The sequence below is a fragment of the Callospermophilus lateralis genome, chromosome 3, assembly GCF_048772815.1.
Source record: "Callospermophilus lateralis isolate mCalLat2 chromosome 3, mCalLat2.hap1, whole genome shotgun sequence".
Lineage (NCBI taxonomy): Eukaryota > Metazoa > Chordata > Mammalia > Rodentia > Sciuridae > Callospermophilus > Callospermophilus lateralis.
In genome coordinates this window covers 155,088,219-155,115,148 of record NC_135307.1, presented here as the reverse complement: position 1 = coordinate 155,115,148, position 26,930 = coordinate 155,088,219, and the positions used below count along the sequence as shown (strand labels likewise).

At 37.7% G+C, this 26,930-nt stretch overlaps 1 protein-coding gene across 4 annotated transcripts in view; it reads right to left on the bottom strand.

The window, feature by feature from the left end:
* Positions 1-26,930, bottom strand: part of Ralgapa2 (Ral GTPase activating protein catalytic subunit alpha 2) — a 325,597-nt gene that overhangs the window by 68,685 nt on the left and 229,982 nt on the right. For all 4 annotated transcript variants that reach the window (XM_076851458.2, XM_076851460.2, XM_076851457.2 and 1 more), the window contains one exon: positions 15,230-15,357. In XM_076851458.2, the coding sequence (XP_076707573.2) occupies positions 15,230-15,357 (128 nt within the window). The remainder of the gene's footprint in view (positions 1-15,229; positions 15,358-26,930) is intronic.

Below are 26,930 nucleotides of genomic sequence, written 5' to 3'. Positions count from 1 at the left end.
TATTTTACCAAATTAATAAGTAGATAGTATTTCTAAGACATTTGTAAGAGGTTCTTCTTTAAAGGGTTAAAATCCTAGGAAAATACTCCTTAAATTTAAAACTAATTGAACATTTTTCCAATATTCATATTAACAGTGGTTTCTTTGGAGTACAAATTTAATTGAACTAAGTTCAATTCATTTTAAATGTATAAATAAAACACACATTGTGTTTAATTTCTCAAAGCCAAGCTAAATTCTCAGCAGGAAAAAATAACGTGATGACAGTTTCCATCTTCTTCAGGGAGAAAGTTACGGTTCTTGGGTGTGAAAGGCAGAACATAATGGTAAGTAGCAGCTCTCCCCATCAGCTCTCCACCTTCTTTAAATTCCACTGAGGATGGCAGTTTGGATGGAGACCCCAAAATCTATTCTGTCCATCTGTTTTATTATTCTTAGAACAACTGTCAAAAGTTGCCCAGGGATCAAGTTGCAAACATACTAATTTGCCTTTGAAAAGTAGGCCCTGGGGGAATTCTGGAACTCTGCTTATAAATTCAGAATCCCATCAGCCAGCAAGCCTGCCCTACCCTTTGTGGAGGTATGAGACTTGCACTTCCAGGCATACATCTGCCTCAAGGCTGGGATGCACTGATATACTTACATCCCACTTCATAGGCAAATGAAGGCAGAACCGCAGGGACCTGGCATCTTAAAGGGCTGGCTGCGGCGCCCCCCGCCCAGCCCCAGAAGCTCAGGGATTTTTAGGAGGCAGCCTTCATTGATCATGGGTGATAAAAGACCAAGGCTTTGTACTGAAGAGTTTAAAGGCATGAACGTGGCAAAGGGACACAATTCTGTACTCTTTTATATCCTAGGACCAAACAGGAAGATGGAAACAAGATCATAAAGCACTGAACGCTGTATCATTTCATTTTTGTAACTCTGATAAAACAGTTATCCAAAAGATCATTCAGCTACATAGAATATCTGATGTGCATTTGTAATAATGAGAAATGTCCAGAAAGTGATCTACCTAAAATACTGTGGCATGCTACTCTGTTGGAAACTGTAGCCTTAAGTTTTCTGTCTTCAAAGCAAGTGCAAAATACAATGTACTTATTAAAGTGCATATTGATTCCCTGGTGAGTGGCTCACAGGCCCCCAGGTCTTGCGGGGAAGGAGAAAAGGAAGCAGGCACTAGTTCTGATTCTCTTCCTCCCACCCTGGTCCCAGTGGTCTCTATCAAAAGCTTTTAAAGCACAGGGCCGCAGAAATGCATCTGAAGTACAACACTGAACATACCTGGTTTAGAATTTGGCAAAATTCCTCAGAAGTAAACTAGAAAGGGCACCCTTTCAAGGCTAACATGATGGCATCTGGGTTGTACTCACTCACAGATTACCATTACCAAAAAAGTATTCTGCTTTGATTACAAAATTTACTGGAGTGTGTTGCAAATTACTCTGTGTGGAAACCTGCTGGGAGCGGCTGCAAATGGGAAGGCAGACACTGCACAGAAGGGATCACCAGTTGGACTTGCTTGCTTTGTCCTTCTTTGGCTTTGCACAATCTCTTATTATAATAAGGCATGTATTATCCTTTTTAGAGATTTGAATAACAGAAATCTCACTTTCAAAATACTGCTTATAATCTCAGAGTCTACTCCATGTTCTGTGGATGCCGTTTATGGCATTCTGTTCCTTTTTAAATGGGACCAACAATTAGTCAACTGAAATTTGATTAATGTTGGATTAAGAGGTTCTGATGTCTCACTGCAATGTGTTATTTCAGTCTGTGGGTACTGGAAAAGGCTGTCTTTAGGAAACTTGTTCCTTTCCTTTCCCAGAATGGGAAGATGAGTTTAAAACCCTGACTTTTAAAAGACAGAATTCAGTCTTTTATCCAAAGTTTATAATGTAGGATTCAGGTTTTTGTTTTTTCTCACTTTTTAAAAAATTTGTTTTCTTACTCTGAGGCTGGATCAAATGAATTAACTAGTTATAAAAGAACAGAATAATATAGAAATACAAGTCTTCCTCCAGAAATGCCAAGGGTGAGATCTTCTATGTTTTGTTGTAAGTTTAGCATGGATCAAGGGTTCTGACAGTCTCTATTCTCATTAGGCTCTCTAGCACAGAATTTTGAGAGTATGAAGAACTACTTCTGAAAAAAAAAGAATCTGTCTGATACAAATACTAAAGTCTATGAAAATGACCACTAGATATTTGAAGGAAAGATTTAAAATTTATACTATTCTGTGCTTTTTAAAAGTTAACCCTAGGGATGCCCTTTTAGTTTCTTTAGAGTTTTAAGAAGGTCTGTAACAACCAGACTATCTTCCATGTTCTGCTCTGGGGCCAGATGATTATGTGTTTCTTCCTTGCTGATGATTTAAAATTCATAATCTTGTTTGCCTACTGCTGAAGAGTGTGGAAGAATCAAGAATAATGGCTCCCTTTGAGGCTGTGTCATTCCTAAAATAACCATCTAAATGCTAAGGAAATATTGTCATGTATGAAATGACCTTTTGTTCTTTGAATATTCAGACATTAATAAATGTTAAATACCTAGAAATCCTAGCAGCTCTATGGAAAAGGTAAGTAGGGTCAGCAAATTCCCTCTTGCATGCTTTTGACATGACGGCCGTTTCCACTTTTCTAACAGCTTTCTAATAGCAAAATGTATTTGGGAACAACAGTGGAATTTGTGTCATCATGACCAAATGATTACGGTGCAAACCCAAGATTCTTCTGGGGCCCAGCAGGCTTCTGGTCCCTATGGAAACGAAACCTCAGATATTGTCCTCCACTCAGCTGGAGGACGAGTGCTGGGAGGCTTTTGTGCTCCGTGAGATTTCTTCCACAACCTTCCTGCAACAGACCCTAGTGCTTCCTCCTGACTCCTTTCTAATTGAGATGCAAATTAATCTCTCTGGCTGATTACACTTCCCTTAAAGCTACTGACAAATGCAGCTGTAACCAGAGTTTGTGGACTTTCCAACAAGTGACTTCAGCTGTCAGTATTTGCATGTGCAACCAAGGCCCAACTGGCTCCAGTTCTCAGAGCTGTGGAGAGCTTCCTTTGGGCGTTGCAGACGTTTCATTTACGTGTATAAAATTTACATACAATTAAGAGTCAAAAAATTAAAAAAAATGAATCCTCCCCCCAACAACCTCTGACTAGTCCTTAGGCTTTGGAACACTAAAATTTAGGCCTTTTCTGGCACTTCTTTCTGACCCTGGGTCACTCTTTTCCTCGGAGGCCATTCATGGCTTTGATGGCAACAAGACACTTCCCTTCCACATCTCATCTGTAAGTCTTCGGACTTTAACAATGTTTGAATCTAATATTTCTCCCCAAAACTGAATATGCTTACAGCTCTAAAAAAATGGGATTACTGAGTAGACTTGTTTTCTCTGTTCTCCTTTCCATTAATTTCAAAATCAAACATAAAGCCAACATTCTAATTGTCAAAATTTTCACATTAATGTCCTTCAATAAGGGGTGATGATGGAAAAAATGTTATTTAACTTTTGCAATGTTGGGGATTGAATTCAGGGCCTTTACATGCTAGACTAGGGCTCTACTACTGACTTACATCCTCAGTCCCAGAATTATTCAGAACACAATCAAAAGAAATATGTGTGAAGTTTCCTCTCAGTTAAAAGAAAAATTCATATAAAACCTATTGTTTTTCAGTAAAAATTCTAACTTTTTTTTTTTTTACTTTTAAGTACTATATCTATGTGTTTTTACCAACTCAAGAATTTTTATTGAACACCTACTATGTGTCAGGTCTTGTTCTAATTGTTCAGTACTATAGTTGTAAACTAAACTTTCAAAAAATGGCTTAAAATGTGTACATACATACATAGATGCATAAATAGCCTACATATAGAGCTATATTTCACGTTGGACAATTAAGGTTTTTAATTTTGAAAAAATGCAGTTTTTAGGGGTTGGGGTTGTGGCTGTGTGGTATAGTGCTTGCCTTGCATGTGTGAGGCACTGGGTTCGATTCTCAGTACCACGTGTACACAAATAAATAAAGGTCCATCAATAACTAATAAAACATCTAAACAAAGAAAGAAAAAGAAAACATGCAGTTTTATAAAACATGACTAGCTTTTGTTTTCTCAAATGATTTTCCCAAAATAATATCTCTCAAGCTCCTTCCCTCCCTCCATCTCTGCCCTCACTTACACATGTTTATAATGTGCTAGGAGGTCTGTGTGAGAGAATATCAACAGAGTGGAAACAATGTCTGCTTCACAACATAATTGGGAGCTGGTGTTGCAGTAGGTGCTTCACATCTGAGGGTGAAACCACTAGAAAGAATGGGAGTCCATTATTACATGAGACTGAAGGGCAACATGTAGAGTGGAGTGCAGGAGAATGATCCACAGGAGACTTAGTTTAGGGCCAGCACAGTGGGAAGCTATACCCTCCCTGCCTTCCATGAAGGCCTACAGCGAGATATGGTGACCCACTAAGGATGGAGCTGAAACTTCAGCAAGAAAGGAAGGGTGGGGCTGTGCAGCATCATCTGCTTTCTCAACAGATCACTAGAATTGTCTAACAGTGATAAGTCATTTACTCCTTTCCATGAACCTGACCCCCCACCACCCCCATATTGTTTATTTAAAGGACTCATTTTGTGGGCATTTCTGACCCCAGGGAGCCAACCTTTCACATGGAGGACCTTCTACTAATTGCTGAAGGAAGAACAATCTCCTAGCCTTTATCTTAACATCTACGTAGGTAAAAAGTTAATATTTTCCGAAACCTCACTCCATAATTGATTGGTTCTGGTTTTCATGAACTCTAATATTTACAGAGGCCAGACTGACAACATGGTGCTAATACCCACAGGTAATACTAGGCTCTCACCAAGGACCAGGCACTGTTGAACCTGCTTGGCCCATAAGCCCTCTCACCAACTCTTAGCTGGTGGGGTGCCATGATGGTGGTGCTGGCACCAAGTCTTAGGTCTTGGTGTATCTTGGGAGACACCAAGCAGGGGGTGTAGTAGACAGAAGAAACATACCCTATGAAGAGGCTGACTGCTACCAGCAGAAAGGGATGCATAGTGGGGTCAGATGTTCTGATTCTTTAGGAGATATATGAAAAAAAAAATTTTTAAATGCAGAATCTCCTGGTTTTTCAACATGGCTAACAATCTTCAGTTCTGTGATTAGTAATGCAGGGAGGCCAAATGCAGTTCAAAGCCCATCTAGGGGCTGGATTCTATCTGCAGGCAGCTAGTTTGTCGGCTCTGGGTTTTGAATGTTTGCCTTGACATTGAACTAAAGCTGCTTACTGGTCCCAGTTCTGCAGACTATTCTTCTATTTAAAAACCTCCCAGGCTCTGGAAATAATTCTTTCTTGGTTTTAATGGCTCCCAGATACCTAAGGCACAACTGTTAGGGTTTCTCTGGACTGAATCCAGGTTGGTCAAAGTCCCTTTCAAATGGGACCCCTAGAGCAGCACATGACTTCTGGATGATTCTTAAGGTTACAGAAGCACAGAGATGATGCCCTATTTCCTGTGAGGGGACCACATGTTTTGTGCACTGCATCCCAGAGGATGCTGGTGATGGCTGCATATGTCACCTTCTTGTCTCATCCCCAATCTATGGTCATTCCAAAACCCCAGATGTTGTTTGCAATGACTGCTATCAAACCACTTCTGCATTTTTACAGCTGGTTATCAAAACCCAAGTACATGACAATTTAGTCTATCCATTTCAATCTCTTCTTGTTGGGTGGGCCTGGAAATCTCATCTGTGAAGATATTCCTAATTTCTGATTTTCTCTAGGGCCAAATTAGTTAACCCTCTCATCTATACTACAAGTGATAGTCTTATAAATATGTTCTAGACCCTTGTGAAAGTTACTGATAAAACTGTAGAATACAAGAGAAGTTGGACAAGCCATGGCACAGAAACCATACCAGACACCAGGCCCTCAAGTTATTCTAGTGGTTCATAGATTAATACTTTTCCAGTTTGGCTACAATGAAGTCAACCCAGCTCTCAGGAGCCCCCAGTTTTCTCTGCCAGATGGTCCCAATACTTATCTTACACTTTATCTAAATTAAAATGTGCATTTATATGCTTCTCCTAAGCTCTCTAAAGTTTGTTTGGGATACCTTAGTCTTTGTGAGCACATTCTTTTCTAAAGGCTCATGAGCTAATAAATAATGTAGTCAATTTTATAAGAAATCCATGTAACATTCCAAAAGTCATCCTTTTCAACCACACTTAAAAATGAAAAAAATACATTTCTGTTTCTGGTTTTGGGTGTGTCTATTATCTGACATGACTTCTAGAGGAAAATAAGTTAGTCTTCATGGTATTGAGATGACTGCTATTTATCTGTTCTATGATCAGATATGGGTAATCCTGAATCAGGACCATTTTGCAAGTCCAGTTTTCTTTCTTTTCTTCTTTTCCTTCTCAGATATGTGTGATCCTTAATCAGGACCTTTTCTGAAATTCCAGTTTTCTTTCTCTCTCCCCACCACTTCCTCTTCCCCCCCCTCCCCTCCTTTATTGGGTTGGGGTAGTTGCTGTGGTATAGAACTTGCTTAGTATACACAAGACCCTGGGTTTGATCCCCTGCACTGAATATATGAATTATATGAGTTCTTTTCCCCTTTAATGTTTTCTCAGTGGTTTGTATTTTACTTCGTTCACTAAGACAATTTCCTGTTGTTTTCCATTTGAAGAGGATATGTCAGTTCTAGAAGATAAGAGAATCATAGGCTACTGATTAACAGGGCTGACTGGCTAAGAGCAGGGCCAGGAACTCCTTTTTCAATCTTAGTGCATAGATTTTTAAATGTGAATCAATCAGGGGCCACCTTCTTATGGCAGTTTGTTGGTTGTTTTTTCATATTTGCCCATTTTTTATCTCAGGTAAATTTTTAATTTTATAATTTAAAAATTCCATTGTTAAAAATTTCTCGTTTCTCATTTCCTCTCACAGTCTCAACTTACCCATGGGAATATGCCATTTCTTCCTCTGAACTGTTTTTTGCATTGCACTTCCCAAGTAACTGTTACTACTTGCATTTTTCTTCCATTTTTATATAAACTTTAGTACTCAAATGAACTCATTACTTTCTGTAACACTCAGAAGTTACAAAATCCTTATTTCAAATAGCTAAGAAATAGACCCAAAATAGCAGTTTTCCTTGTTTGCTTCCTGTCTTCGGCAAGATGAAACTGTTTGCCAGCTGAGAGCTCATTAAATGCTTATTGCTTTTAGTAGAATGTGCCGTGGAGTTAATATCAAGTAGCAGAAATAGTTATTACAACTATATCTTGCTTTGGGCCTCTTTAGAAATTTGGATTAGAAAATCACTGTCCATCTCCTCCATTCAGGGTCTGACTCCATTCTGGTTGCTACTCTAAAATCCAGTCCCTCTCCTGAACATTTTCTATTTGTAGGTACTTCAATACCATCCTGGAGTGATTTCTTTCTTTTTGGTGCTGCTATTCCCTTGCAGAAACTCAGTTCTGGGTCCTCTTACACCCAATTTTCCAAATGAAGGCTCAAGATTGCTTGACCCAGTCATGTATAAGATTAGCCAAAAGAGTATATGTCTTGCTTCGCCAGTCTGCTGAAGATAACCCTTCATCTCTCTCCTAATTTTTCTGTGAAACCATTCTCTCCCTTTCCTTGGCCTCCATCTCCATCCTTCCAAATATGGTCTTTAAATGCTCCAAAGAGCTTTATTCTTCTTTTCCCTTATTATTCCCTATACCCCTGTAAATCTAGCAGTTATTACAATGCATCAATCCAACTTCTGCATAGGTATCCAATCCATCTCCCTAACACTGGCATAGGTCAGGCCCCTGCTCTCTCTTAGAACTCCTACCCTGGTCCCTTGAAATGCTTTTATCACTCCTTCTTCCATGTATGTGAGGCCTTGTGCACTTGTATACATCCTATACTTTGCCATATGGAAGTTTCTGATATTCTCAAATGTAATGCTCTTTCAAAGTTTGTTTATGAGCAAATATTATCCCCTTACTTGGGATATGTTATTCATATTTCTATATATTTTTTTTGGTAGTCAGGACAGTGCCTGGTATTTAGCAGAGACATTTTTAAATGCTGAAAAATGCATAAATGGTTATGTATGGCAAAATACAACACATGGTACAGTTTGACTTCCTTTCTGAAGTGTATGGAAATGAATGGAAGAGTCTTCCCAGGAAAATCCCATTGGAGAAAAAGAAACAGGGTTGCTACAGCTTTAAGAAATGGTAATTTTGAAGATGTATAAACGAGGAGCAGAATTTAGCAAAGAAACTATGAAGTCATGGTGTGAGAGAACAGCTCTGGTATTATGAAGTATATGAGTTAACTTTAAGAATGAAAATAAATCTCACTTGTGACAGAATGAAGAATAAAATTACTTTTTCTTAGGCAGTGCAGTTTTCTCCATCAAATGCTGATAGTTCCAGAAAGCAGAGATGGTGAATGCCATTGACACTATTGTTCTATTGAAGTGGACGTTTATTTTTAAAAGCCACCATCTGTTTGATTCAGGGTGAACTCCTCCTAATGGGCATACTGCATATTGTGTGGCAACCTTTTCCCCGAAACAAGTTATCTGACAAGGAGAAAGAAAGCCCTGGCTCAAATAGTTTTGGAAACTTCTATCAGCTGACCATGGTTTCATTTGGAATCTTTAGTTGGCTTGGGAACTGTAAACATAACATGTGGCAAGCTTCCCATTTACAACACTCTAGGCATAGGAACAGGCCTTCTGATTGCCCATGAGGGATAGAAAAAGCAGATGGTAGGTGAGTTGGCCCTCATCACTCAGAAGGGCAGTGGTCACAGGACGAAGGCTCTACTTGACAGATTTGATTTAGCCCACTGAGAAAGTTACAGGAAAGCCAGAAAGGACAAAGGGGCTAGGCTGAAATGTTACAGAGGGTGCTTTCCAAATACAGCCAGCCCTACTGTGTTCACATTTTTTTTCTCATTTAAGACAATGATATTTTTCAGTTTTTCTATGTGCTTTAGCTACACTGTTCCAACTGTTTGATCAGTTGGCCAAGAGAACCCCAAACAAGAACTTCTTTGATATTGATTCTAAACTGAATTTACTGCTTAAAAATTCCCCCAAAAGGCAAATTTGTTCCAGAAATGCCCCCAATCTTCAGTTTAATCAGAAATGTTGCATTTCCTTGAACCTTACTGGAAAAAAATCAATGCACAATGCGTTTCTACTTCTAGTGAAATTTCACACAAAATGAATCCAATTGACCCTATTTTAAAGCAGTTAAATACCGATCATTCACTGGGAAGGGAAAGGATATAAGAATGACTGCTCCAAAAAAACTCTATTGGCTCTTTTCTTCATTTGTCTGGATATGCATGCTCAATACTAAAAAAGCAAATGTTCCCTCTCTCTAAGAGATTTACAGAAGGTCTGAACATGTCTTTTGTTCACTGAACAGTCATTCTCATACCAGGGAAAAGAATGACATTGAGATAAAATGAGCAGTATGGCCATGTTCTACTTAACAGTTGTAATCTAAATATTAGGTATTAAATGGGGATACAGGGCTGTTCCTATAAAATGGTGTGTGTTGCTAATGAAATTTTCCTCTCTTTGTCAGCAATCACCAATGTACCTAGTATCTTGTATCTCAAGGGAACAGGTAATGGCAAGTCTTCCTCAGATTTCTGGTCTCTTAAATGAATTTTTCTTATATGGAGGAGCATACTGCTTCCTATCTTTTTCTTTTTTCAGGGTCAAGGACCAAGCTCAGAGCCTTGTTTGTGCTAGGCAAGTGCTCTGCCACTAAGCTAAACCTGCAACCCTGGGGCTTCCTATCTTAATGGGTCTTAGTTCATAATGTCAATATGGTGTTGCCAAGGGATATACTGCCAGGCTTTTGGAAGGGGGTCAGTTCTATACACCTGGGAATAGAGTTCCTCGACTACTGCTGCTGGTATTGAAACAGGTTATAGGCAGGTTTTGTGGGTTTGTGATCTGAGCGGTTGCACGTGGAAAGTGTATTTCCTCTGATTGTTGTTTTCTTAGAAGCTGACTGCCTGAGAGGTCACGTTCTCCTGCCAAGCCAAATCTGGCTTTGAATGCAGAAAGCAAGCAATAGTGTCCTGAGAAACATGAACAACCAAAGGATTCCATGGAATTCTTTCTTAGTTGTGCTACTTCCCTGTAGTAGCCGATTATTTACTTTGAAAATGATGACACATAAGGAATGAGGACTAGAGGAGACCCAAGTTCTCTGTTTTAATCAGCTTTTTTTGTTGCTGTGACTAAAAGACCTGGACAAGAACAATTAGAGGTGGAAATGTTTATTTTGGGGCTCACTAAGACCTTTAGAGGTCTTACTTCAAAAACAGCTGTTGTGGTGTGAACTGTTAAATACAACCAATAAGAGTGTAAATTATAGATTATAGATTAGTAAAAAACATAGAAGATTTTGATAAGTGAGATAAGACAATTATAAAGCAAAAACTGTCATAGATAGGCCTAAGACTCCATTTGACTGCCTTCTATAAAACACTGTTACAAGAGCTGTTTCTGATAAAGTGAAATGAAAGTTGTTTATCTTCTTATAAAAATTGTTTTTCTGTACTTTGTACCCCACAAATTGTACCTTACTCAGGATGCAGCGGTGGTCATGGTGAGCTACCTCCTGGGTTTGAATGCCCTTATGGGTCTACATGACCTTGAAGTATATTCTTGCCCTGCTGAGCCCTGCCCAAATTCAGGATGCGACTGTCTAGCATCTGCTTGAACCCAGGACTGTGGTCAACTGAACTGCAAAGCTAATGCTTTTTTTGCTTCTGTTTATCACTTGCTTGCTGCCTAGAGCCCACAGGTCCCACTTATTAATTTTTTAATTTCTATGATTGGCTAGCTTACATGATGATAAGCAAGTCACTGAGTTGTGCTTTTTGTGCTTATATTCTCTTTGGATGGACCAGGAAGCTGCTGTCCTCCCACAGAGTTTGAGTCTCTGCAGTGGGTGACAGTCCCTGGCCAGGTAAATAAAGCTCTCTTTTGATTTGAAATTCGGACTTTCTGAGGTGTCTCCCTCAGTGCTTTCTGAGGTGTCTCCCCATAATACAGCTGGCTCCATTCCTTGGGGCTTGAAGTGAGGCTGAATATAATGGTGGCAGAGAGTGGTGGAGGAAAACAGCTGGGGAATCATATCAGGAAACAGAAAGGGAAGACTCTACTCATCAGATACAAAATGTATACTCCAAGGCAGATGCTCAGTGACCAACCTCCTCCAGCCATATCCTACCTGCCTTCAGTTACCACTCAATTAATCCCTACAAAGGTATCAATTCACTGATTGGATTAAAGCTCTCATAACCCAATCATTTCACCTCTGAATATTCTTGAACTATCTCATACACGAGGCTCTTGGGGAGCATCTAATATCTAAACCATAATAGAATCTCTCTCTGTCAATTCTTCCTTACTGAGCAATAAACTAATTAGGTAGTGGAGTATGTGCTTATCAAAAGTGAAACATACAGATAAGTTAGTTTTATACAGTGTTTGCATTCTTCCAGTAAAAACAAAATATATACGCATAGATGAGCTATACAATATGAATTGCATAATTTCATCGATTTCATATTAAAAGCTTTTAGATTTGCACATTAAACCGACATTGTACAATATAAAGAAGAATGAAAAAAATGCTTACAATTAAAAATTTTAAGTCCTTTACACAGAGTGACATTAAATAGCAAATATAAAACTACCATGAGAAGTTGGGGGATTGCAAAAGAATGGAAAAAGCTTTATATTTTAACATCTCTAAAGGCATTTCTTCCTGCTTTTTGAAACAGAGCACCACATTCTCATTCTGTACAAGGGCCTTCAGGTTATGTAGCTGGTTCTGGAGCTAAGTGTGACCTGATCTCCTCAGTCGTTATGGGCTTGGGGATCAGGGGAGTAACCCTACACTCCTTTCCCACCTTTGCCCCTACCTCAAGTAGTCCTGGCTGTTCACCCCAGGATGCTGCACTAAGATGAGTGCCTATGGGGAGACAGCCAGGGAGGTTTCCTCTGGGATCACTCAGAACACCATCTGGCTCTTGGGTTTGTCACAGGCATCCTGATGGACTTGAGCATGTAGAGAATCCCTACAAAACACAAGTTTACCACTCCAGAGCATGGAGTTCTTGTGCCTTCTGCCTAGAATGTTACCCCTGCTCTTGTAGGACAGCTTCTCTCTCATCTTCCAATGTTTGCTCAAATGCTTTCTCCTCAGAGGACCTCATTTACCACAATGCTCTCTTGCAATTCTTTTCAGAAATTTTCCCAATTAGCTTATACATTTCTTATTTTGTCTTCTCTGTGTAGTACACGGGCAAGAACCTGGTCTCCCTTGCTCCACACAGTAGCCTGGCTCCCATCTCTGGACTTGGCATAGAGACCATAGGAAATGTTTGTTTGGTAAATGAATAAATGTAATTAGACACCCATAATTAGGATTTGTTAGATTATTCAGTGTTTTTCAAAATTCAAATCTAAGACTTGTATCAATGAAACAGCAAAATCCAGATATCAGCTATGACATAATCAAACAGGTTTAGATTTTTGCTAAAGCATGTGCAGACCTGTGTGTTTTAACGAAACATTAAGGGAATAGTTAATTATTGATAGCATAGGCTCATACATATAGTTTTAAAAGTCAATATATTTTTTTTAAAGAAACAAAATAGAAAACAACAACAACAACAAAAAACAAACCAAAAAAACTCCCTTTCTTCTTTTTTTAAAATATTTTCCTTTCTTATTATATTTCTCATTTCTGACCTAAATATTAGCCCTTCTGCAGAAAGAATAAAGAATAAATGATTGGAAAGTTTTCCCCACATGACTACATCTCCATAAGAAAATTATGTGTAACAGTTAATTTATTGTTTTAAATTTTCTCAAAGTATAAGGCAAAAAATGTTCACCATTTTTATTTATAAATATATTTATATTATTTATAGTTGTATTGATCAATATTTATATAATGATCATTTTTAAACTTTTTCTTTCTTCATTTCTATACAATGTTGTCCTCTGATATGTCATTTACTGCTTTATGAATTATTTTAGAGTACAGAATTTCCTAACTCACACTGGCATTAAGTAGCCCTAGGTGGCATCATTATTCTTTTTCTTTTTGAGTACTGGGATTGAACTCAGGGGCACTCAATCACTGAGCCACATATCTAGCCCTATTTTGTATTTTATTTAGAGACAGGGTCTCACTGAGTTGCTTAGCGCTTTGCCATTGCTGAGGCTGGCTTTGAACTCACTATACTCCTGCCTCAGCTTCCGGAGCCACTGGGATCATGGTGTGTGTCACCGTGCCTGGCATGGAATCATTACTCTTGATATGATCATTTGAAAAGTTTTTGAAGTGATACTAAATAATATCCTTTGGAAAAAAATACCCATATATTTTTTGGGACTGTGGATTGAACTCAGGTTATGTTTTGTCACTAAGTACATCCCCAGCTCTTTTTATTTTTATTTTGAGCTAGAATCTTATCAAGTTGCTTAGGGCCTCACTAAATTGCTGAAGCTGGCCTCAAACTTGTGATACTCCTGCCTCAGTCTCTGATTCTCCAGGATCACAGGTGTGCACTACCACCTGAGGCTCCTTTAAACTTAAAATATTGTTTTCTCTAAACCTGATTAATTCAATGGTGCAAAATTAATTCTTACTCGAGAAAAAGCAGTTTTTGACAAAATAACAAATCATGTATTTTATAATAAGAAGTTTGGAAGTAAAGAAAGTGATGTGACAAAAATCACAATGGACTTATATAAAACGGTATTTTCTAGTTTGCAAATGATTTTTTGTTGCCTTGGCCCAACATAACTGACTGATGGGTGTCCAGCTCATCCTAATATATGCAAGCTAAAAAGCCAATTGCTGAATAGAACTGTCTTGTTTCTGCCAAGAAGTTCTTTTTAACAGAATGTGAAAGAAATACTCCATGCAGACGGCTGAATCCACACCACCAGCCATAAGATTGTGTCTAGAATGCCGTGTGGAAATCACTGAAGAGAATGCCTTCTCCAAACCACCACCACCAGCCTGGACAAAGCACCAGAGAGTGTGCTGGAGGAAATAATGCTGCCCTGGCCCCAGGGGAGGGACCAGATGGGACCTTATAGCTCTTTTCTACTACTAATTTCTATGATAATTCTAAATTGCCTCATGGCATACGTATTTTTTTTTTAAAATCTAAGGCAGAATATCAGGTAATGAAGTGACCAGGATTTTAATGAAAGGTATTTTTCATGAACTGTATCTATTCAGACTTTATTTCTTACCTCTCTCCATCCATTCGTAACACATCATATACAGTTATGTTGGGAGAACTTTATGGAGACAAGTCAAGCACAATGCATTTTTAATCATTATCAATACTAATTAGAAATAAATATATTCTAGGAGGTCAGATGCTTTTTGCAACAATTTTATGAAGTCATTCACATCAAGCTCTTTTTTTTTTTTAATAATTAAAGATCATGCTTGGATCTAAGGATTATGGCATGTCAGGTAATGTTTGAGAGAAAAATTAGAAAAGTAAAAGTTCTTCCAGTTTTTAGAGACAAGATCAGGAATTAGGAGGAAATAATAGTGATTTGAGAAAATTACAAAAGAATTTCTGTCCATTCTTACTGGTGAGTCCAAATGTAACTTCACTTGGCCTTTCTTTTCAACCAGATGCAATTTCTCTTTCTTTGACCTTCCAGAACTTTATTTGCACTTCTCAGGTGGCCAATGCCACATTCTTTGACTTATTAGAGGCATTTCACTTGCTATTTGGAGGTGCTCTGAATGAGACCATTATATTTTGTTCAGCATTACTCTTTATACACAACAAACTGCAACACCCAGGGAGGATAAAGGAAGAGATTGAACTTGGAGAAAAATGCCGACAGAGCCATGAGCATCTCATGTAGCCATAGTTTCTCAGACACAAACTGATGTGAGTAAATCATGAAAATAAAATCTTCCTAGGTTCAAGGTAGCATAAATTATATTTAATATAAATTAACAAATACTATAAAAATCATACTATTTTCAACATAGACTGAAAAAATTCTCACTTCAATTTTCAGTTCAGTTTTTTAATACTTACCTCTAAAGAAAAACTGCTGGGAATCTTGATTCTGGGATCATTAGTAAGTTACATTTTCAAAGCAAAAAGATACAAACTCTGGTAGAGTGGGATGAGGCACTTCACAGCCCTGCTGGCATTGATGCAGGTGGCACATATAAGGCTTGGCAGCAGCTTCCCACTCACTATGGCTCCATCGAACAGAGGACCAAAAAATGGAACCTGTTGATCAGAAATAGAAAAATACTTACTTTTCAAAAACCAATAAAAGCTGTACGAGAACAGATAACAAATGTCTAAAACCTGGAATGAACACATAGACAGTCATCCTCAGGGAAAGTGCTTACCTTCACAGGACATGGGTAGAGAGGGCTTTCAACTCAAGGAAAGCAGGACTGCTCTAGGAACTCTTGAGCAAAACTTCTTGTTAATAGGTAATTATCACCAGTTTTTTTTTTTAGTGTGTGTGTGTGTGTGTGTGTGTGTGCGCTGTCATTTATAGAAATGCCATAATTCTTTCTAAGGACTTATATCATGTAGATTATGTGTGGTACACAGATTCCAACTTTGGAATTGGTAATGTTCCTGTTATGGATTCGATACATGTTGGCTCTTAAAGGAGATGATCACCATTGCAGTCAACAATTACATGGTCCTACTTAAGAGTTATTCTTCTTCTTGAGCTTTTCTCTTTGCTTTCAAGATACTGCAGGACCTCATTTCCTTCTACTTCTTGAATAGATACATGGCTTTTCTTTGCTGGACCAATTTCCACCAGGTAGGTAACCTGCAAAGTTTTCATGCCTGTCTTTTTTGGGTTTCTTTTATTTCTTCAACTTGCTTCATTAGAATTTCATTCACTAATAGTGATATGGTTAGCACCAAGAGATCAGGGACTGACTCTGCCTTGTAACTCATATTAATTTACTATTTCACTTGCTTAGTCATCTATTCACAAAACATTTATTATGTGATGGACACTGTTTTATTCACTGAGGACACAGCAGTAAATAATACAAAAATCCCTAATTCCACTGAGTTTATAGGTTATTGTAGATTTCAGATAACAAACATTAAAAACACATACAATGCCTCACCTGTGTGAGGTAGTAGATGTGTTAAGGTGAAAATAAAACAGAAGAGAACAATTAAACTTTTTTTGAGGTATGGTATCTCCAATTAGGTCAAATGGGCAGGAAGGGTTTTAAGAGAAGATGATATTTTAGTAAAAGTCTAAAGGAAGTGGCAGAAGGAATCACAGGTAGGAGTCCTTCAGATTCCATCTGATGGAAGAACAGACCAGGCAAAGGAAGAGCAAATGCACAGGCCTAAGGTGATGGGAGTGGGATTGAATGTTTAAGCAACAGCAAGGAAATCACAGTGACTACAGCCAAGTAAGTGAAAGAACGACCTGAAAGAGATGAAAGTCAGGTAATAAAAGGACCTTGTGGGAAATTATAAGGATTTTCGATTTCTAGTCTAAATAAAATAGATGTTTTGTGGAAGGCTTTAGGGAAATGGGGTATATGATCTAACCTACATTTTTAAAGTACTGTTCTGGGCACTGTGATGGGAAAACTGCAAAGGGAAATTATGGAGACCAGTTGGGAAACTACTGAATAATCCAACAAGAGATAATGATAGTATGGATCAAAGCGGTGGCAGGAGAAGAAGGTAGCTTTCTGGATATATGCTCTGAAGGTAGAGTTGATAGGATCTGTAGAGGATGGCTGATGAAGTGGAAGGGAAAGAGAGGTGTCAAGGATGATGATTTCTGCTGTAGAAAGGGTCATAAGTTCATTTTAAGATGTACTCAATTAGAGATGCCTATTGGATATCTGGTAGTAATATGTTGAGGAGGCAGTGGATGTCCCAGGCAGGAAGGCAGAGGAGAGGCTTAAATTGGAGATATAAACCTAAGAGTTGTTCACCTGCAGATGGTGTTTCTAAGCACAAGAGCATAGGAAGAGCTTGAAGGACTATGTCCTATGGCCCTGATGTTAGAGGTTGAAGTCATGAGAAACAAGAAAAGAAGACTAAGAAGGAGTGGCTTGGGGATGGAGGAGACAAATTCCTTTGAGTCATTCAGAAACTTTAGGTGATAGTAAATATACTTGCTCAACAGGGACGAAAAGCTGAGTTCAGGTTCTGATTAGGACTATTACATGTAGTCTTTCATTAAACTTACCACTGAATATAGGATCAGGAAGTGGTATGAAGATTTGCTCACATATTTTCTTCTAGGAACTTTCATATTTCAGTCTCTAATCTGTCTCAATTTTTGCAATAGCTCTGTACCTGGCATGTGGCTACAATACAGGTACCTCCTGAATGAGTGAAGTTTACTAATATTTAACATCTTCCAGTAACTGCTTATTAGTAAAATACCTTTTCTGTGGTTGGCATTGGAGGAGAGGCCTGGGATACACAACAGGAAATACAAGACTGTTTTCACCTATAAGGAGCTAACACAATTGTAAAACACTATGGACTGATATCAACAAAAATGTAAAAGTTCTGGGGCTGGGGATGTGGCTCAAGCGGTAGCGCATTCGCCTGGCATGCATGCGGCCCGGGTTCAATCCTCAGCACCACATACAAACAAAAGATGTTGTGTTGGCCGAAAACTAAAAAATAAATATTAAAATTCTCTCTCTCTTTAAAAAAAATGTAGAAGTTCTTTACTAATTTTTAGCAAATTAAATCCAATAATATAAAGAAAAAATACAACTTGATCAAGTGGAATTGTCCATAGGAACTCAAACTTGGTTGAACATTCATTCATAAATTAATTCATTAATTCAATTTACCTCATTAACAGAATAAAGAAGGAAAACTAGAAGTCTGTCTTAATGAATGCTGAATAAAACACTGGATAAAATTCAATCTTGTTCGTGATTTTAGAAAAGCACAACAGAACAACAACTCTCAGAAAACTGGAAATATATGGGAACTATTTCAGTTTAAAAAAATCTGAAAGAGGAAAAAAATGGCATCATAATTAATGATAAAATATTGAATGCTTTCTACACAGTATCTAAAAAGGCAAGAATATTTATGCTTACCTCTTCTATTCAACAATTTTAATGTTCTGATCATTACAAGTAGAAAAAGTAAAAGAAGAAAAAAAGAAAAAAATACATGAGAAAGAAGTAAAATTATTTTTATTCACAGAAAAACGTGATTATATAAATGAAAAATCCAAAGAAATTTAACTAGAACTAATTAGTGAATTAGCATAAGTCACAAGATACAGTGAACTCCCCAAAACAGAACCCTAAAAAAAGAAGTCAAAGAAGACCTTAGAAGATGGAAAGATTTCCCTTGCTCTTGAATAGGCAGAATTAATATTAGCAAAATGACCATACTACCAAAAGCACTATACAGATTTAATGCAATTCTGTTCAAAATTCCAATGACATTCCTCATAGAAATAGAAAGAGCAGTTATGAAATTCATTTGGAAAAAATAAGAGACCCAGAATAGCTAAAGCAATCCTTAGCAGGAAGAGTGAAGCAGATCACATCACTGTACCAGACTTTAAACTATACTACAGAGCAATAGTAACAAAAACAGCATGGAATTGGTACCAAAACAGACTGGTAGACTAATGGTATAGAATAGAGGACACAGAGACTAACCCACATAATTACAATTATCTTATATTACACAAAGGCACAAAAAACTTACATTGGAGAAAAGACAGCCTCATCAACAAATGGTGCTGGGAAAACTGGAAATCCATATGCAACAAAATGAAGTTAAACCTCACCATGCACAAAACTTAACTCAAAATGGATCAAGGACCTAGGAATAAAACTAGAGACACTGCATCTAATAGAAGAAAAAGTAGGCCCTAATCTTCATCATGTGGGATTAGGCCCCAACTTCCTTAATAAGACTCCTTTGGCACAAGAATTGAAATCAAGAATCAATAAGTGGGATGGACTCAAAATAAAAAGTTTCTTCTCAGCAAAAGAAACAATCTGTGAGGAGAACAGAGAGCCTACATCTTGGGAGCAAATCTTTACCCCTCACACATCAGATTCAGCACTAATCTCTATAAAGAACTCAAAAAGCTAAGCACCAAAAAAACCAAAAAAACAAAAAAACCCCAAATAACCCAATCAATAAATGGGCCAAGGACCTGAACAGACACTTCTCAGAGGATGATATACAATCATTCAACAAATATATAAAAAAATGTTCATCATCTCTAGCTGTTAGAGAAATGTAAATCAAAACTACTCTAAGATATTATCTCACTCCAGTCAGAATGGCAGCTGTTATGAAGACAAACAATAATAAGTGTTGGTGAGGATGTGGGGAAAAAGGTACACTCATACACTGCTGATGGGACTGCAAATTGGTGCAGCTAATAGGGAAAGCAGTATACAGATTTCTTGGAAATTTGGGAATGGAATCACCATTTGACCCAGCTATCTCACTACTAAATCTAAAGGATTAAAAACAGCATACTACAGGAACACAGCCACATCAATGTTTATAGCAGCACAATTCACAATAGCTAAACTGTGGAGCCAACCTAGATGCCCTTCAGTGGATGAATGGATAAAAAAAATATGGCATATATATATACACACACACACACACACACACACACACACACAATGGAATATTACTCAGCAATAAAAGAGAATAAAATCATGGTATTTGCAGGTAAATGGATGGAGTTAGAGAACATAATGCTAAGTGAAGTTAGCCAGTTCCAAATAACCAAATGCCAAATGTTTTCTCTGATATAAGGAGGCTGATTCATAGTGGGGTAAGAAGCGGGAGCATGAGAGGAATAGATGAACTCTACAAAGGGCAGGGGGGTGGGAAGGGAAGGGAGGGGGCATGGGGTTAGATATGATGGTGGAATGTGATAGACATGTATGAAGACATGAATTGGTATGAATATACTTTGTATAAAACCAGAGATATGAAAAATTGTGCTCTATATGTGTAATAAGAATTATAATGCATTCCACTGTCATATATAAATTAAAAAAGATTTATTTTTTAGTTGTAATTGGACACAGTACTTTTATTTATTTATTTTTATGTGGTACTGAGGATCAAACCTAGGGCCTTGCATGTGCTAGGCAAGCACTCTACTACTAAGCCACAAACCCAGCCCCCAAAAGTTATATTTTTATGTAACATCATTATCATATTTATATCACGTTGTTATATTTCTGAATATTAGTAACTAACAACTCAAAAATACCATTTAAAAATGCTGCTTATAGGCTGGGATTGTGGCTCAGCGGTAGAGCGCTCACCTAGCACATGCGAAGTGAGGCCCTGGGTCCGATCCTCTGCACCACATAAAAATAAATAAGTAAAATCAAGGTATTGTGTCCATCTACAACTAAAAAATAAAAAATAAAAAAATGCTATTTATAATAACACAAAAATTTAAGATAAATTTGATAAAAGATGTGCAAAACATGATACAGAAAATGACCAAACTGTGCTGATGTAAATTTAAGATAACCAAAATAAATTAAAAAATATACAATCTTCATGGATTATGAATTTCAACACTGTTAAGATGTAAATTCTTCCAACACAATTTTGTGTTGGATCTATAGATTCAACACAAACACAAATCAAATTTCTGGCAAACTTTTTATAGATAGAAATCAGGGACCAGTTGATTCTAAATTCAATATAAAATAAAAAGACATAAATTAGCCAAGACAATGATAAGATGACTTATATTACCTGACTGCAAGGCATACTGTTCAAACTACAATAATTAAGATATCAAAATAGTGGCATGAGGATAGATGTACCCATAGCTGGAACAGAATACAGAGTCCAAGAATAGAACCACACATACATGGTAACTGAGTGGCAATAAAGAAAGCCACTCAGTTTGATGGGAAAAGAAAAGTTTGTTTCAATGAAGACACTGGAATGACTGGATAGCCATATGGAAAACTGAATCTTGACCTCTACCTCATAGCACATGCAAAAATTGAGATAGATTAGAGACAAATATGAAAGCTGCTAGAAGAAAATGTGAGCAAATCTTTATACCACTTCCCTATTCAATGGTAAATTTAGTGAAAGACTACATGAAATAGTCCTAATCAGAACCTGAACTCAGCTTTTAATCCCTATTGAACGAGTATATTTACAAACACCTAAAGTTTTTGAAAGACTCAAAGGTGATGACCAAAGCCCGGGGATTCATTAGACTTCCATGACTGCTGCCAAACTGGATTTCCTTACCAGCTTCTAGTTAGGGGATGTGTGTGGAGCCCTTATCATGTATTCTTGGACTAAAGAAAGCACATTTCTGAGGAGAAGCACAGGTCTAAAAAGTGTAGCCCAAATTAATTTCTCCTTATCAGACTTGGGTCCCAACTATGACACTTTCATACCCAGGTTCTCCTCTTAGTCATATATTGTACTTACAAAGAAAGCTCCCCCCACCAGTAAAACTTCTCAATTTTTATTGTGCATTCAGATCACCTGGGCATCTTGTTCCAGGACATGTTTAGATTCAATAGATTTGGCATAGGTTATAAAATTGTATATTTCTAACAAGCTTTCAGGTGATGCTGATACTGCTAGTTCATGGATCATATTTTGAGATGCAAGATTCAAACTTGAGTATGTATCCTTTTTACAACACAGATTGAGAGGTTGCACTCCCAGAATTACCAATTCCATACATCTGGAGTGAACCCAAGAATCTGCATTTTCAACAATTTGCAGTGATGCTGATGCTGGTTCCTACACTGAGAATCAATGCTTCACAGATATGTACCTGTCTCTTACCAATGTGTGGCTCTCCCCAGATGAAACCGGTTCATTCCATCTATCCTAAAATGTCAGCTTAATCATTTTAGAATGACTAAGATTTTAGAAAAGGCTCCAGGGGAAACTCTTTCCTGACAATTGTCCAGAATTTTTATATAAGTGATTGACCATGGTCTTTGCAAAATTAATTTATTTCAAAGATACATTTCCACATGACTCTTGATTTTAATGATGAAGTTTTTCACTCTGCTCCTGTCTTGAACTTCTCAGATTTTAATGTGCATACAGGTGACCCAGGGATTTATTACAGCACAGATTCAGTTCAGTTCAGTTGATGTCAAGGGTGGTTAATCTACTTTCCTTTTAGACCTCTCTTTAGAGAGAAAAATTTCTTTTAGAAGAGGAATTCATGGTTATTTCCTAAGCACCCCACCCCTGCCACCCCAGAGAAGTGATGACCCTGACATTCATGTTGCAAGATTGTCCAGCATGCTAGCACAAGGATATATCCAGATGTTGGAGCAGGGGAAAAGGAGAGTCCTTGAACACATCCATTTGATACACAGGAATTAATTGTTCAAGAACTCAATTGAGACATCTTGATATTTCAAAGCAGAGCAATGAGCAAATTGAGCTCAGTTCAAATTCCTCCCACATAAACTCCAGCTTCCAGAATCAGAATATTGCCATGTACTGGCCCAAGAAGATACAGTCTGTATTGAAAGCTATAAATGCAAAGGATGAGTGGCTTGATTTAACCAGCTTTATCAGTTACTCATCCCATTTAAAAAAGTACAGGTATTGTATACATGATTTTTATGCCCAGCTATTGGCATTGATTATTATGTAAGAGGTGAATGAAATAATAAAAAAGGTTTTTCTCCCTGATCTCACATACATGCCTGTAATGTGAGCACAGGACGGGCACACAGACCATACATATATGAACAGCCCTTAATTAATAAGCCTCTACATACAGGTATGGAAATGAACATTTCTCTATTCTTAACAGGATTCAGTTCACTGGAATTCAGCTTCTGGATTTAGTTTGGTCACTCAGAACAAAGTGTGTTTAGATAAATTATAGTCATGTATTTATCTGAAGCACAGGAATAGTGTGATCTTCTCTACTGACCATACAGTGTAGCTGAGAAGTTAAATATCCAGCACAAGGATATGTCCAGATGTTGGAGCAGGGAAAAAGGAGAGTCTTTGAACACATCCATTTGATACACAGGAATTAATTGTTCAAGAACAATTCATCCCCAAAGTGTACTGCAAACAGTACTGTCCTAATGAGAGGCTAGGTGGAAAATCATACAATTTTTGAGATAAAGTGAAACTTTAAGAGAAATGTAAGGCAAGTTTCTTAGAAAAAGAGTATTTATTTTGATATATATTTATCTATATTGTATAAATATATTTTCTAAAATATCAGAAGATAATTTTGGTGAAAAAATGGTTTGTCAGAGGACTATAACATTTTGCCTGAAAATTCTGAAGACTAAATTGAATCTTTCTGGATCAAAAATGGCAGAAATTTCATGTCATCTTTTTAGTTTTTTATTTGCTTCTTTTAGTCAAAATTCTGTTAGGAGATATGGGGGAAGAACATAGAGATGAATAAGTTGAGGTTCTTATCTATCAGTAGCTCACAGGGAAGATAAAACTATTTAGACAAGAAGGAAAAAAAAGAAGAAAGAAGCTTTAGGGTGGGTGCAAATAAAATACTCCGAAGCCACAGAGAGTTCTAGTTGAGGGAAGCAATGGGAAGGCTTCATGTCACAGGTGGTCATGACCAGTAGGTGTTGGCCAAGATTTATGGTAAGAAGAGGTGTGCACTCCTGGCAAAGGGTGCACAACAGAAATGAAACGGTATTTTTGCTAAGGTAGTGTTCCCCAAAACACATGCCATTTAGCTGAATACCAGCTGGTATTATATGAAAGCTCTGCCTAGAGTTACCAACTATAGCATGACAGGTAAATAAAGAGAAGACTGTGGAAAGAACTGGGCAAAGGTATGCACAAAGCTCATGAGGAACTCCCTAAAGCAAAGTGGGAGGTCAGAAGTAGGCCACTAACAGAAGGGAGGAAAGTGAATAGGCCTAGATTGTGGATTTGAGAGGAATGGGAACCTCTGCAATGGATATCTTGGAAATGCATGAAGCATAAGTGCCACTGAGAGATGAATAAGGCTGAAGACAGCCAACATGGGATCTGACAAATGTTAGCAGCAATCATCATTCCACTTTTATGACTGCTGCTGTGCGTCCACCCCTGGCTGTTCTATTTTATGCTCTGGTAATATAAATGAAAGCAATACTAAGAACCTGTAAGTTCCCAATCTTTATTCAAAGGCAAGACTGAGCTGAAGACACACTTGTAAGCATAGGTGGGTGTTGAGAGCTATAGAGGCTGCAGATTTAACTTTTAGGTGTTCCTTACAAATTAGGTGGCCAGAGACCAAAATGGCCAAGCCAGGCAGGGAAGACTACATGTTTTTAAGCTAGGAGGAAAATCTGGGTGCATATCACAGAATAATGGATGTACAGAAAGGGTCTGTGAGGTCAACAGTAATTGTAATAATGACCATGATCTCTAAGAAATGATCAATGTAAATGGTAAGAATCATTGCAACAGTGAATTGGAAAATAATTATAGATTAAGAGGTCAATAAGGAAAGAAACTGTGAGGAGCTTTTACACACACAGAAGAATGAGCATGCAAAGAGTGGCCAGTGGGTTGAGCAGGTCAAGGCTGCTTTCCATGTAAATTCCTGTTCAGAGATATTCCCCCAGGCAAGCTCAACTCCAGTTGCTCCAAATGAGAACTGCCTCATCTATAAAAGATCAGGACCATCCATCAAGACTCCATTAGTATCAGGTCCTGGAACATCATACTGAAGGACACATCTTTGTGGTTGCTAACAACACACTGGGGAAAGACTGGAAAGCAGCACCACACACCAGGGAAACCATGACCAACTCCTGAGTCTTGTGTTCAGCATTAGGAAAATGGAACTTCTTGGTGGGTACTTCATTAGAACCATGAACAACAAGGCTTCCTTCATATCTGACCTAAGGAAACCTAAAACAATCGCAGAGTTAAAACAAACAATGAACAATGAAAAAATCAAATAGCAGATTGGAAAGAATGAAGCAGCAAAATGAGAGGTCAAAAGTGAAAGGAATGATTCCGGGTAATCAAGAGTCCTGCACAGACCTTGAGCTGCTCCTATGCTCCAGGGATATGAGTATACAGGCCCAGGTTGGGGCTCTGTAGGAGCATCTTGGGTAAGTTGGGAACACAGCATCTGTATGGGACCCTCCACCTCTGAGAGCTATGGTTTGAGAGCTAGACATGGTTTCCCCTTTGGGAAGTTCACAATCCCATAGGAATTATGAATTGAGATAGTGTATTTGAACTTGTGTATTTATGCCTGAGATATCAAAGTGGGTGAAAGATAAAGCTGTTAAAAATTGTTTTGAAAGACAATAATTTTCCTGTTGGGGGAAACAATACTACCTGTATCATTTGCCAGAAACGTTGAGGGATCCATGAACTAACATAAGCACTTCTCATATGCTCTATGGCTCAGAAGAGAATATGGGAAGCAGGAGGCAGGGTACTGTCCTCTAGGAGCACATAGCTCTACATGGGCACTAGTAGGATGGTGCTAAGGAAGGGTCCACTCTGGAAATGGCTCAATGAATCTGGATTAGTTTCCTGAAAGGTAGGAGAAAACAGATTTACACTCTATTTTTTAAGAGCCTGAGCTAGATAAAGAAAATAATTTCCAAGTGGTGAGAAAGTCCCCATGGGGAACAATACAACATCTATAAAGTAGGGTGATCACTTAAAAAGGCCCATATATACAACTGATCTGTTTCTGAGTTATTTATGAGATTAAGAAAAATAACAAATGAATTGTAGAGAAGGGGTTAAAAGCCCAGAAACATTTGATTTGGGGGGATAAATTCAATGGCTGTGGCTGACATTCTGAGCTCAGTGCTCAATGTACAGCATGTAATTCTTGTAATGATTTTATGAGGTCACACTTTATCCTAGTTTTACAGAAAAACTGATGAAGTCTTATTGCTTTTCTCAAGCTCACCAAGGTCAAAACTAGTACTGAAACTCCATTGTGGTTCAGGAGGCTCTACATGACCTAACCTGCTACCCTTGATTACTCCAGCTTTTTTCTTTGCTCCTTAGACTTTGGCCATAGCAGATGTCTTTCTTCAGACTCTTGAAGCTCATGTCTACCTTAGAGATGTTGCCCTCTCTTGTCTTCTCTTCTTAATGCTTACTGGTCTGCCATTAGGCATCAACTTGGTTGTCACCTCCCTAGGGAGCCTCTCCATCCACCAGAATCATTATGTAATATTCTATCTCTAATAATTTTCCTTGCCTGAAGTCATCTCTGTCTTATATCAAAATAGTTACGCCAGCTTTCTTTGATTAGTGTTAGCATGATAAATCTTTCTTTATCCCTTTACTGTTTTAAACTATAGTTAAAGAGGGTTTCTGGTAGACAACATAGTTGGGCTTTTTTATGTTTTAGGTAATTGGTAATCTATCCTGATTTTTTTTTTTTTTTTGTATTTTTAGGTGCTAGAGATTGAACTCGGGGTATGCTCATGCTATACATGTGCTCTAACACTGAGCTACACCTTCAGCCCTCTGTCTTTTAATTAATGTATTTAATCATTGACAGGTAAAGAAATTATTGATGTAGTGAGATTAATCTATAGTATGTTTTGGTATTTTAATTTTTGTTTCTTATTTTTGTCTTTTACTCCTTTTCTGTCTTCTCTAGTATTAACTGAGTATTTTTATACAATTCCATTTTTAATTCTCTCATAGCATATCAATTATAATTCATATTTTAAAACTATTTTTTGGAGGCTGTTGTAAGTTTGAAAATATTGTTATAACTAACCCAAGTCCACTTTCAAAAACCACTACACTACTCAAAGGCAGTGGAATTACCATTCCCAATTCCTCATTATCAT